At 39.7% G+C, this 14176-nt stretch overlaps 1 protein-coding gene across 3 annotated transcripts; it reads right to left on the reverse strand.

Annotated features, from left to right (window-relative positions):
• Positions 1-149: 149 nt before the first annotated feature.
• Positions 150-10238, reverse strand: LOC111583114 (uncharacterized). Of its 3 annotated transcripts, XM_023292051.3 has the most exons (12): positions 7505-7826; positions 5715-5874; positions 5371-5605; positions 5006-5282; positions 4745-4922; positions 2728-2804; positions 2458-2638; positions 2098-2346; positions 1809-1980; positions 1481-1629; positions 1113-1257; positions 150-517 (listed from the first exon to the last, which is right to left on the reverse strand). In XM_023292051.3, exons 1-11 carry the CDS (start codon positions 7772-7774, stop codon positions 1133-1135), a joined length of 2073 nt encoding a protein of 690 aa, XP_023147819.1. In that variant the 5' UTR covers positions 7775-7826; the 3' UTR covers positions 150-517; positions 1113-1132. The 3 variants fall into 3 exon arrangements, with proteins under 3 accessions (XP_023147819.1, XP_035813944.1, XP_023147818.1); XM_035958051.2 differs by lacking the exon at positions 7505-7826 and adding an exon at positions 9832-10238 and having other exon boundaries at positions 150-1257; XM_023292050.3 differs by having other exon boundaries at positions 150-1257.
• Positions 10239-14176: the final 3938 nt, after the last annotated feature.

Genomic DNA, 14176 nt, shown 5'->3' on the forward strand with positions numbered 1-14176 from the left:
AGTCTTTATTAAATATGAGATACGATTGACATGGAGGTAAATGGCACCTCGAGTGTAGGCAGAGATGTACAACTATGAGGCCATAACTCCAGTTTCACCTATAGATACAAACAGATGATCACAAGCTGCAAAACAAAGAGACACTCAACTCAGAAATATGAATTGTTTTATTTACAGGAGACAAAGAACACACTGCATTGATCATTTTAAAACAGATAAAAACATGTGTTGCCAGTGTATGAGGTAGTGTTTGAGACTTTCTACAGTTTTTGTAAAAGTCCTTCACTGGATTCAGAAGAACGTTTGACAGTCATGGAGCAAACATGCCATGCGGTGATATTTCCTGTAATGCTTGTGTCTTCTTTCCATTTCGGATCTTACAGGTATTCTCTGTATCACAGTTTTTTAAATTGCTGCTGAAGATACCTGAGAGGTCAGGTCAGGTTCATCATCCTGCCAGATGTTGTTGGCCTGATGTACCTACTGCCAACTTTGTTTGGTTCCAGCCGCCCCTCGACTGGAACGCGACACATACAGTTGTGAAATAATGTTTCCATACGCTTGTAAATGTCATGTATATCATGGCAGTTTCCAGTGATTCCTAGAATTCTTAATTTTCTACAAAGGAATGACTGAAGCACATGCATGTTTGTCACAAAAAACAATCATTTATTGTAGTTCTTGCATAGATTTATTGTAGATCTTCTGGACTCAGACTTTCCCACTGTAGTGTTGTGGCTGAGGCTAATGAGTGTATCAATTGCCCCCTATTTAAATTGGCTTAACAGAGTCACCAGCTGTAGTCAACTGCAATCACTCACGAGAAGTTAAGAGGCTTTGCCACTAAGAAAATCTGAGTAACACAGCTCTTTACATTACCAAAACTGATAGTTCAAGTTGCTTTAAGTATATTTTGGACCCAACAGGTTTTCCAGAAGACCTGTAATGAATCTATGAAAGAACCTAAATGCATGATAGTTTTTTGTGACAAAGATGTGTTTCAATCATTCCATCGTAGAAAATCAAGAGTTGTAAGAGTCATTGGAAACGCAAGGCGGTCATGATATACGTGGTCTTTAAAAATGTATGTAAAGTTTTATTCACGACTGTACCTAGCAGTGGTCTTATTCTATCAGGGTCTCTCAAACTGTGTCCACCTGTCCTCTGGTATGGAGATTTTGTTCAGGTCCTCTATGTATCTGGTTGGGTCCTTAAAAATTTTCTTAAAAAGAAGCTTCATCAGGTCACTGACATATTCTGCAAAATATGATATTGACAATTTATATATAATGTTAGTGTAATTTATGCCTGATACCATCAAAGTTTGACAAAAACAAAGATATTTACAGTGACATTCCTGTGTTTTATATACAAATTAGAACAAGTGACCAAAACATGTTGTTGTTAAAGCCAAATATCAAAACAGCTCATTATATTTGCACATTTTCTACTTTATAATAGAGATCTACTGTTTACTTACGGAATGTAGGCTCCATCTGAATAGGATTTGTTATATATTGTCCAGTTCTGCAATTTGGGAACATTATCCTGTAAACAGCTTTTCCCTCTAAAGATGTTGATTGATCTCGCTTTGCATTCTCGTTAAAATGCATTGCAGCCAAGTACAGCCTGGAAAAAAGTAATATACTGCAGATTTAGCTACAAAATGACATTATTTACAAAAGTTAATCTCTTTGAAGGCAGAAAAGGGATTTGATAACACAAATTTCTATCAATATAAATTCAGAAACATGTCCAAAAGCATATGCAATATAATATGTATTGATATTTATTCAAACATTTATTACCTGCACAACCTCCCTATGAAAGACAAAACATCATTTTTTTGAGTGAAGTGTTTGGTGATACTGTGGAAGGCCTCTAATGATGAAATTTGGTGGTCATGACTGAGTTTTTCCACATCGCGTAGAATTTGTTTGTCCAGTAGGAGTTTCTCCACTTTGTTCAGGGCCGATGAACCTGACAGACAAACGTCGAAATGGTACAAATGCCCACATTATTCATATAATTCCATATTATCATATTTATGTCCTAATAGAAGCAATTATTATTAGATGAAAAACGCTTGACACAAACCGGGCTGAAACCACTTGTTGGGGTCCCTGGAGACTCTGTCAGGATGAGTGCACCTGGGGAAGAGCGGATCTTCATGTTTGTGGATGTTCTGAAGGTGGTTGACCAGAGACTTCCATTTTGCAACCTTCTCTGGTCCAGACTTCGAAGCCGTGGCCGTCCAGTAAATGTGGTTTTTGATGCTAGGCAACCATTTCCGAACCACCAGATATTCCTTGTTTTTAGCCAGGTTTTCCAACTGTTGGGACAAATCTGACAGGATAGAAAGTTCAGAAAATGTAAAAAAAAAATGGCACAACTTTGAATAAGGTAACTTACAGTTTGATACGGTATTCAAATTCTAAAAAAAAACTTAGTAATTACCCTTCTCAAGGTGCCAAACGTCATAGTATTGCTCGACATTTCGCTCCTTCAGATATTTCTGCACCTGTGCGTGGCGGTCAGTCACAATGTAATCCACATTCAGATGGTGTGCTTCCAGAAAATCCAGGCCTCTTCTGAGTCCTTCTGTTTCCATGTTTGAGCTGCCACCAACCTCATTGCTCTAGCAAAAAAACAATGACTTAAACATACATTTCAAAAAGTAAAGTGAACAGAAGTCTTTCTTTCTGTCAAAAAAAAATGAAGGCATACCTGTACAAGCTGAACATCAATTATGTTGTTGCTATCCAGGTGCATTAGAGTGTAGCTGCCGAATCTGGCGGTGGGTCCTTAAACATAAGAGAAAATTATAAATAACTACACTTTTGAGACAGAAATAAATTCCAATACTGCCTCGTATGTGTAACTAGATGGTGGTGTGTAGGATGACTTTGGAGATCAAGAAACAGAGGAGAGTAAAGACGGAGTGTTCAGGAAAGAGTAAGACAGGGTCTGGGCAGAAGATGAGGAAATTTAGTGTTGTAATTGAGTAAACAGAGCAAAAAGCTGGAGAAAACAACATGGGACAGTCAGAGAGATGAAGACAGTCGACAGGAGGGCAAAGAGATGTGGTATAAGGCGAAAAGAGAGGTGGTGAAGGTTAAGGTAAAGGCATCTGATCAGCTGTATGAGTGGTTGGACAGTGAGGAAAAAGAAAAGGACTTGTGCTCATTATTAGACAGAGGAACTAAGCTGGGAAGGATGTGTGACAAGTCTCTGATGAAAGATAAGGATGTAACATACTGTTGAGAAGATGAAAGGAGCACTTTGAGGAGCTGATGAACAAAGAAAATCAGAAAGAAAAGATAGCAAATTAGAAAGTTAAATGGATTAGCAAGGATGAATTAAGGACAGCTATGAGGAAGATGAACAGCGGAAAGACAGTTGATCTAGACAACATATTTGTAGATTTTCTAATTCGAATGTTTAACACAATCTATGAGGATTTTCAAGTATCATTCTCAAGCGAACAGTGGTGTACCAGGAAAAAGCACTGCAAACACAATGTTTTCCTGCAGAGTGCTAATGGAAAAGCATATAGAAGGTCAGAAAGAGTTGCAGTGTGTTTTTGTGGAGTCAGAAAAAGCAGACGACAGGGAGCTACATGAGGAAATGGTACAGAAGTATCTAAGAGAGATGCAGGAACAGAAGTGACTGATTGGTTTAAGGCGGAGGCGAGATAACACCCAGGATCGGGTCTGAGCCCTTCAATGGTGATGGACAGACTGACAGACGTGAGGGAGTCTGACTCACTCATTTCAAGTCTGTTGTGTCGTTCCCTTTACTGCCAGATTCGCTACAGGTAACAATCATAGTGTAAATTTCAAATTTTGCATGGATTTGGGTTGTGCAGTAAGGCGGCCAAGACAGGTTTTTTCATCAGACTATCCATTGTAGTCACAGTGCTCTTCTCCCTGCATGCACCAAAACAATTTCACCCATCACTTTTTTCCGCCACATTCGTCGCTTAGCTCTGCTCACAACAACTGTGATTGGTTTGCAGAAATACAAACAAGTCAGAGCGTTTTTTTCCTCTTGTACCGGAATGATAGTGTGATACAGTGGGACCATTATGTTCTATTGAACAGGCAATGTGAGACTGGGATCAGACAAGAGCTTCTGAGGATTCACACGACATGAAATCTGCAGCAACAGCAAGGAACAGGTTGAGGATATTGTGCAGAAGTGGAGGTATGTGGAATCAAAGTCAGTAGGAACAGATGAAATACATGTGAGAAGGAGGAGAGCAGAATAGTGAAGATACTGGGAGTAGAGCTGGATAAGTTTCAATGCTGAGAGTGTAGGCAGGGCGAGGAATGTCAGTAGTGATTTATGCTACAAAGGTGCCAGTAAGAGTAAAAGGCAAAGTTTTAAATATGGTAGTAAGACGCTGCCTTTAACAAAATGACAGGAAGCAGCCTTGGAGGCTGCTGAGGTAAAGATGCTAAGCTTGTGTTGGAAGTGATGAGGATAGACACATGTAGGAGAGCGTGTAGCAGAGGGATAAATGAGGTTAGACAGGACAAAGTGAGAGAGGAGAACTGCTGGTTTTACTGGGAGAAAGATGCTGATGATGGAGCTGCCATGCCAGAGGAAGAAAAAAAGGAAGGAGGAGGACATGCAGGTGGGTGGGATGACACAAGAGGACAGGAAGAAAGTGGAAGCAGAGCAGAGAAATAAATTCTATTTTCAGCACTGAGAGCTAACACAGTGTAGTTTGACTCTTCACCTGGTGAGTCTGCCCTCATATCTCCACCCACTGCGATTTTGTCCTTCTCTTTCAGATGCTCAACCAGTTTCTGCTGATCCGTCTTCCATTTATGGTTAATTGCAGGTTCTAGGAACATCCTGGCATGTCTCCTGAAGGTGTCATAATGGAACATCTGGAGGTTCATGGCCTTGCAGATCTAACAACACAGCAGAAAACAAAAACATTTTTGTGTAAAACCTGAATTCTACTTCGACTTGCACACTGCAATGTCTCTAATACCTTTTCCATCTGAATGAAGGATGCACCAGTGAAATAAACAGCAGCAGACATCTGGAGGTTTCCGACAGGAGTGTTCATTTTGATCGGCTGACTCTGCCATTTTCTGGTATACTGGCAGTTTGGGCATCGCTGACTAAAGGAGACAAAGGTCCCGAGGCTTCGCTGCTGCACCACACACTCCCACCTGCACACCGGACACGTCTGGAAAAGGTCTCTAAGACAGCTCTCAAACACGATGTACTTAGCATCAGTGTAATCACAAGTGGACTCCATCCCACTGTTAGAAAAAAGGCAAAAAAAAGCAATTACTTAGTGAAATGATTCATAATCACAGACAAAATATAAAAATTTTAAGTGGTGATGACCTCATTTCAGATGGAGAGTCATCGAGATCATTTGTGGAGTCATGCGGCTGTGCGTTTACTGAACATTTTTTTTCATCTTCCTCCTCCTCCTCCTGCAATTCAAGACGGGGTCTCTTTGCTGGTCTGACGCCCAGTGAAGGTGCAGAAGCCTTCCCAGGTGTGGACGACAGTTTTAACCTTGTGTCTTGTTGAGAGGGCTCTGTGCCAGCAGTGTTGCACATTGAAACCTGTACGGCTGATTAGAAACAAAGAGCATAAAGTTTTAAGCTTGCAATACTATGATTTGTCTTTATACAATTCTAGTTGATGAATTAATGTGAAAGAAAGATATATTACAAACACACCTTTGCTTCTCACGTGGTTTTTCAGTGTACTGTAGGACAGCTGCGTGCCAACAGAGACCATCTGATGGCAGAACTGCGTAGCAACGGAGACTGTAGGTAGCGGGTCTGTTTGACCTCCTATGTGTCTGTAGCGGGTGGTGGGGGTCTGCTGTGATGAGCTCTAGTTGGGAAGAGAAAATAGAAAGAATGACTTCGGTTTTTAGCAGTAATGGTTTGTCTCCTTGCTATAAAAATTGCTACGTATATAAAACAATAGTTTCAGTGGTGGAAGTAAGTACATTTACTCAAATTCTGTGCTTAAGAATAAATTTGAAGTACCTGTATGTTAATTTTGCATTTCCATGTTGTGCAACTTTATACTTGTACTCAACTAAGTGTAGAGGCTAATATTGCATTCCCTTCACCGCTGCAGTTTTATTAAATCAATTCAATAACTGAGGCTGACTGCAATATTGTTTTTCTGTGATATACTATATATAAACACACAGTAGCCACTTTTTTTTAGGTACACCTGATTAAATTCAATGTAATCTCAAACAGCAGCTTGGTCTTAAACTCTACTTTTATAAAGCTTCTACATGTTCACGTTGTTTACAATGGTACAAAGATGAGAATTCCATTTTAGATTTATTATTAAGGTCATAGTGTACAGTGGGTGTGCACTGTACTGCATTATATTTGAGTGTTCCTAATATTTTAGCCACAATTTGACTTCTTCTTTCACCACTAATGGGTTTCATAGGTAAAGCATAAAAACATACATATATTCCAATACTACAGTGTGGGTAACTACAGAGCAAGGTAACAGCGGTTTTAGTCAAATCACTGACACATGAAGAACAAAGCAGACAATGGATCTGCCCACAAGTCCGACTCTCCATCTCCATCAGAATCAGTGTTATTGTCATTAAACAGTGCAAAATGAAACTGCATGTGGCTTCTGTCCTTACACACAAATAACAGAATGGACATGAATACAAAGAATTGTATGAGTAGTATATGTATAGAAATATAAATAAGTAGTGCCACATGGAGCAGCTTTTTCAGACACAGGAAATCTTTCCTACCACAAGCTCTCAGCCCTCTGCCCTGTAGCATCTGTTTCTGTTTACATTTATCTGGTTCTGTCATTTGAAATTCACATTTTTCTTCTCCTTTTGCACATTATTTCACGCAGGACATTTTTACTTAGACTGTACATTACACTTATTGTGCATTTTTCTTTGTGTTTATTTGTCACTTATTGCATATTTTTGCTCATTTATCTGCATTTATGGTGGTGGTAACTACTCTTTCTACTGTCCCCTGGGGGATTAATAAAGTATTTCTATTCTTTCTTCATCCTCTTCCAGATGTTCCTGATAGGAAGTGAGTTATCACCAATTGCAAAGCAGTCGTGTGAGATGTTCGGGGGGGTGGGAACGCTTAATTTGTGGAAATAACTCCGCGATTTTGAGCAGATATGGTTGTGACAAATACATGTATGTGGATGTTTAGACTTTTAAACTCACAGGAGTAACCCCCAAGGATACTTCTGGACATTTTGCGTGTACATGTGGACTTTTATTATCCCTGTACATATTATTTTTATTGCTTAATGCCTATTATACATTTGTATTTTGGGGACATGCTCCCATCAATTTCGTTGTACATCTTCTTTTTGGTGTGCACAATGATAAATCTTATTCTATTCTACTCCTGTGTTGATGTGCGGCTGTTAGCTCTCTGGATAACTTTAGCTCCAATAAGCTAGTGTCAGCACTGAAAGCTTCTAATAACGTGCTGCTTACAGCCAGAGCCTCCGACTCCTTCACTCGGCCCTTCACGGAGGGAACAGCTCCGTCTCTGAGCAGCAGCCGAGCCGAGAAGCCTGCTTCATACTGGGCTCTGTTGAGGAAAGCGTCCTCGGAGAAGTGTCGAGAGCACAGGAACCAGTTAACCGTCGGCTGTTGTCCCGCAAACAGAAACTGGATCCAGTACTGTCTGGTGCTCTCTTCTTTGGGAGAGGCGAACAGATTCAACTTTCCTTCACACCCGAAAAAACACTTTCTGCGAGACATAACGAACCGTCTGTTTACACGGAAGTCTGCGGTTCATCTGCAGCTGCTCAGGGGCGCCGCTCAGACACTATCGCCCCCCGCTGCTGGGAGGATGAACTGCACTTTGTTTCTACAATTCCACAATTTTATTTCGCTTTTATTCAAAGATAGATAGATAGATAGATAGATAGATAGATAGATAGATAGATAGATAGATAGATAGATAGATAGATAGATAGATAGATAGATAGATAGATAGATAGATAGATAGATAGATAGATAGATAGATAGATAGATAGATAGAACCTTTATTGATGCCACAGCGGGGAAATTTACAGTGTAACAGAAGCAAATAGAACACTTTGAATAAAAAAGAGAGCAGCACAAACAATACATAGTGCATATATATAAATAGTTTCTCCTTCTAGAAAAAAAAATACACTATTTACAGCAAAATTTCAAAATTTCTATGAAACTGCACAGCATCATAATTTACATTTTTATTACACAGTTTGTAAGTGGGTGAACTGAACTACTGGGAGAAGGCTTGATTGTAAAGTCTAACTGCAGCAGGAAGGAAGGACCTGCAGTATCTCTCCTTTAGACACTGTGGGTGAAGCAGTCTGTCACTGAAGGAGCTGCCCAGTGATCTTACTGTTTCCTGCACGGGGTGGGAGGTGTCCTTCATGATAGACAACAGCTTTGTCATCATCCTCCTGTCTCCCACCACCTCCACAGGATCAAGGGTTCAGCCCAGGACAGAACTGGCTTTCTTTACCAGTTTGTTGAGTCTCTTCCTGTCTGCAGCCGTGATGCTGCTGCTCAAGCAGATCACTCCATACATCAAAGTGACATACATCTGAGAGTAGATACAACACAAGCAAGGATCTAGTCAGGAGAAAACAACCAGGATAAGTGCCATAAAATAAGTTCAAGTGTGATAATAGGACCTTGGTACCTACAGGCTTTGGAGCAGGTAATAGGATTTTTTTTAGTTTTTCTTTTTCGCAGTCTGTCAAGCGCAAAGGCGTTCAGTGAAGAACTGGGTTTATAGTCCTTTCTTAAAGACTGAGAGGGATTCTGCAGATTGAAGATAGAAGATAACTGCGTTTTTCTTTTAGTTTCTTGACGATGAGAGAGGTACAATGTCTTCAAGAACCTAAAAAAGTTGTAAAAAAAAAAAAAAAAAAAGGAGTTCTAGTCTTAGGATTACCATTACATGAATGACACCAGCAGCAGCCTGAACTGTTTCTGGATCCATGCTTTCATGTTATTTATGCTGAATTCTGACCATCTGAATGTCACAGCAGAATTCCTCAGACCAGGCAACGTTTTTCCAATCTTCTACTTTCCAATTTTGGTGAGCCTGTGAAAACTGTTACCTCAGTTTCCTGTTCTTAGCTGACAGGCGTAATGCCTGGAGTGACATTCTGCTGCTGTGGTTCATCTGATTCAAGGTTCGACAGGTTGTGCTTTCAGAGATGGTCGTTTGTATACCTTGGTTGTAACAGGTGGTTATTTGAGTCGCTCAGCGTTTGACACACTGGATTATGAATTACTGCTATATATACTTACACATTACACTTTTGCACCTCCCACTAAGTGCTGGTTTGAGAAGTATTCGTTTCCTGTTAATAGATCTGCAGATCTATTTAAGCTATGCTTTGTTTAGTGTTGTTTTATATATATATGTGTGTGTGTGTGTGTGTGTGTGTGTGTGTGTGTGTGTGTGTGTGTGTGTGTGTGTGTGTGTGTGTAAAAAACTTGTTGACTCCTCATATAAAGGGAAATTGTAAAATGAAATTATGTCATACATGTGTCTCACCATAAAATGCTGGCAGAGCATAAAGAGGAGAGTGATGGTGGAACACTGTATGACTTTGAAATTAAAAGTTAAATAAAATAAAATGTATGTGCTTCGTGACTAAAAAAAGTCTCATTTTTCATTCACATAAGCCTTCATACACACTAGTTTCCTCTTCCACCAACAGCTTATACATTACATATATAAAGTTCATATATTGTAGCTTATCTATCTAGTAAATCTGATTTCACTGCAAAACAACTCGTGAACGCACCTCAGAGGATCCCAGATTCTGTTTCGGAGGACTTTGGTGCTTGTTGTTGATCCATTTTCGGGTACAACAGTCTTCGGTCGGAGTTAATTTGACGCCTATTTCTGGAAGCAGTGCGAATCACTGACATGGATTGAACCACTGCAGCGATCCGCTCAGCTTCTCACGAGCTTCTGTGATATCGGTTTAGTAAAGTTCTGCAGGAGCTACACACCGCTAGCAAGTCTTCCCTGGTGATAAGGAGCCCGGTTAGCTCCTCCAGAGCCAAAGTGTAGGAAGGCTTCGGCTTCTGGATGCTGATTATCAAATTATGTTTGTTTCTTTTATCATCAAAAGGCTTGTCACAGAGTTGACACACGTCTTTTACCGGGTTTTCTAGCGTTATCATCAGCGGGGAAGTACCCATGGTGATGATAAAGTGTTGTCTGTGTATGTGAAACAGTTCCACAACAACAAGTTTCCCCCCGACGTTATTTTGCAGTGACACGGGGTCACAACGTCCTGTTCTTAGCCCCGCCCAGGACAAGTGTGATTGGTTTAATCGAAGCCTATGGGCGGTCCCAACTGACAGGTTGCGTTTGAAGTGCGTTACAGACACAAATTAATAAATAAATATATAAACTAAATAAATAAATATATAGATAAAGGAAAAATATTTGAAAATAATAATTTGATTTTTTTTCATAAAATAGTAACAATAACTGATGTATTAATAACAATAAATCATTTAAATCAAACGAAATCAAATCAATGAATCAAAAACAGTACAAACCAGCTGAATAAACTGCATATTTGATGGATTATTTATTTGTTTATTTATTTACAGAATATTTCAAACTAACTGAAAGAAAAACAAGATAATCAAAATAAATAACATGCACTTAATCTGATAAAACTGATGAATTAAAAGCATTTGTTAATAGAAATACAAGACACAGAAGCAAGCAGAGAACTTTTTCAAGTACCCTCGTAATAGCACTTTGTGTAAATGGTGTCTGCATGTTTAGGGAACATCTGTAAATTGTAGCTATAGAAAATTACCACAGTTACACTGTGGTTTCTGCTTGCACATCGGTCACACACTATGCCACTCACTGCCACAAATATATTCTCCACTTCTGGGAAACACCACAGTAAAATTTCATCGTGTCAGTATATGGCTCACACTGATACAGCACCTTTTAACTTCAGCTGAGTTCTACAGTGTGTTTCTCAGTCTTCCATTCACATATGCCAGTGACACTTCAACATGTAGAGAGGCCGACCATCAGTCCACCAACCCTGGGATTAGCGGACAGTTTATTTCCAGACATAAAATCACCAGCTACTGTTTCTAGAGGAGAAACATGAGAACTTCCCCAAAGCTTGTCACTTGGTTTGTACTATGCCTTTGAATTAAGAAATACTTCACAGTGATGGAATCAGATTGGAAAAGGGCAAAAGTGTTCAGAGCAATCTGAAGCCTGAACCTTTGGCTCACACGTATCAGTTTTACACAGGTTTACCTAATTATTTGAATCACTGGGCACATTTAAAATGAACACCTGACGCTATAACATTATATATAACTACATGACAGAAAATAAAGAAATGCATATGTCTTCTTTGTATCCTTTGACAATAAGTCACTAAATCACATCAAAATCCTCAAAAAGTCCTTCTAAAGAAACGGTTTGATTTTGAGAAAATTATTACCGACTGGCACGAGTGAAGACATCATCTTTTACAGATAAGAACATGTTAATCCTCACTATGTCCAGAGGGGGGCGCCAAAATATTCAAATGTCATGCATGATGTTCTTCAGTCTGGTCCTTTTTGAGCAACAACTTTAAAGCCTTTGGAAACACATAGCAAACTTTACAGCTACTAAAATCTTAAAATAGCTTGTTATTTTTTTCAATTGTGCAATTTGTTTTTGTGTAACCTGGCTTATGCAAAGTTGTTACATTTTTTTATTCTGGCCATCCACTTTTATTTGTTGATTATAGAGTAGATCCTCCAGGAACACATGAGGCAAATCTGTGAAGAGATGTTCTGCCATTCTCCAGCTGCTCTTTCTCGGAGGGGTTTTGTTGCTTCACCTTCCACTTTAGAATAATCCAAATGTGCTCTATTAGATTCATTACAGAGGACGTATGTGGCCAGGTCATAACTCCTGCATGACTGTTACAGAGTGTTTGGGATCATTGTCATGTTGGAAAGTTCCTCCCTTGCCAAGTTTCTTGAAACTTGGGGTCTCAATTTCATCATTCTGTCTTGTATTTTTGCAACAACAAACCAACGCACTCCCATCACTGTGTTTCACTGTCAGGACCATGCAGTCCCTGTGGTGGTCCTGACTGTTTATCAGGCTTCCTTTTATATTTGTTGGCAGTGTTTCATGTTGCAGTTTTGTGCTGTTTTGTAAGCAATCATTGTCTTCCTGGACATGGCCCACAGAGGTTGACTTCTTGTATTGTAGTCTCCACAGGTGATCTTTGGGCAAAGCCAGACATATCTACCAATTATTTTTCAATGCAAAGTTGCATAAATAGTGGAGCAATTTTTTGAGGATGACCTCTCACTGTACCTTCTGCTTTTATTGGATAGCTCTTCTTCAACCACTTAACAAGTGTTGCAAGTGTGTTTTAACCTCTGTTACGTAGCTGCTGATGGGACTGTTTCCATCTTTACAAATGTGTTTTTAGTTATTGCTTCTCACCATGTGGAGCTTTGACACATCAGAGAGCATGGTCAAAGCATTGGTTCTCACTTTTATTGTCTTAATTATACAATTAACATGAAGATGATGTTTGGAGGATTTTGTCTTGAACTGACAGTGCACTTAAATGTGAGAAACTAGTCTCATAAGAATCATAGGAATGTGAGTGTGCATCAGAATTTCATAATTACCAGATGCACACTTGCAGTTATGACTCTTAACAGCTACTTCAGTGTATTTGACTGTTCAAAATGTAAACAAAAATTTGCTGAAAAAGAAAGAATCTCAATCACTGTATAGCTAATTGCGTGCATGCAGTGGGTTAGCGGTTGTAAACTGGGGATGTGTGACCACAGTAAAAGCCAAAAACATAAAATATTCTCGCATTTTTAGATCTGAAAGCATTTAGACATCATCAGATGAGTGACATGTTTGAAATGGCAGGAGTCTCATTTTGGCTTTGTCTAATAAGAAGTAAAGTTCAGATATTTCTGCGGTGTTGTGTTTGGAGCGACGCATTCAATCCTCTCCAGTCGGGAGCAGGCAGGTCGAGGAGGTTGCCGGGGGCAGCAGGTTTCTGTCAGTGAGACTATTCATTGTGCTCTCCGAGGGCCTTGATTAAGGATATCCTCCAAACAATCGCTGTGGGTGTTGAAATTGGTTCAAAAGTTTTCAGACGTATATACTTCCTCCCATCCATCTCCCAGCTACAGGAGGCTCCGAGCGGTGAACAATTGCATTTATTGGCCCAGAGATCATAATTAATGCCTTGTTAAAATGCCAGTCGGCAGGCTTCCTCACCCAGGAGAGGTTTTCCCATGTGATGTCACTGCTATAATACATGTTGCTTTGTGTTTGTGTGTTGTTCTGCATCATGGGGACAATTATCAGAGAGAAATCTCAGGCTATCTGTCATTACTCTGCAGCAGAGTTAAGGGTCGAAGGGAAGTGCGCAGTTTAATGTTGGGAAAAATGTGTCTATGGAAAGCCAACTACCTGTATCTAAAAAGAGTTTCATGCAGCACACTGTGAATGAAATTAATATCTAAAACGTGTAAAACAATGACGAGATCACTCTTAAAAGCAAACTAGTCCTTAATTTGTTTAAAAATGAAAATAAGACAAGATGAGCCTTTATTAATCCCACAGTTGGGACTGCATTGTTACACCAGCAAAGGGGATAGTGCAAATATAAAGAAATATAAAAGTACTAGTTCAGATAGTCCAAATTCCTTTAGATGGGCAGAACAATATTGCACATATCAGCGGTATTGCATACATTTTTCATGGGTAGAAATACTGATGAATAAGTATTAATATTGCACAGATTATTATCTATATTGCACAGGTTTGTCAAAATAACAACACTGCACATATTCCAGTGAAGAATATAGAAAACACAATATTTCAAGGCAATGATGGGCGTCATGCTATGGCGGAAGTCTGCCTCCTTCCTCCTTCAGAGCTGCCTACGCAGATTTATTGTTGTATTATTTTGACAGGGGGAGAAATAAGGTCACAAATTAGTCACCTTTCACCTCTGCATCAAGGACCACCGCCTTACAGCTGAGGCAGAGCACAGCAGCAGGAACCGAGCTGAGGGCAGTCAGAGCCCTGCCCCGGTGGACTCATATTGTCTGTACTAA

The sequence above is a fragment of the Amphiprion ocellaris genome, chromosome 5 (assembly GCF_022539595.1).
Source record: "Amphiprion ocellaris isolate individual 3 ecotype Okinawa chromosome 5, ASM2253959v1, whole genome shotgun sequence".
In the NCBI taxonomy this organism is placed as follows: Eukaryota; Metazoa; Chordata; class Actinopteri; family Pomacentridae; genus Amphiprion; species Amphiprion ocellaris.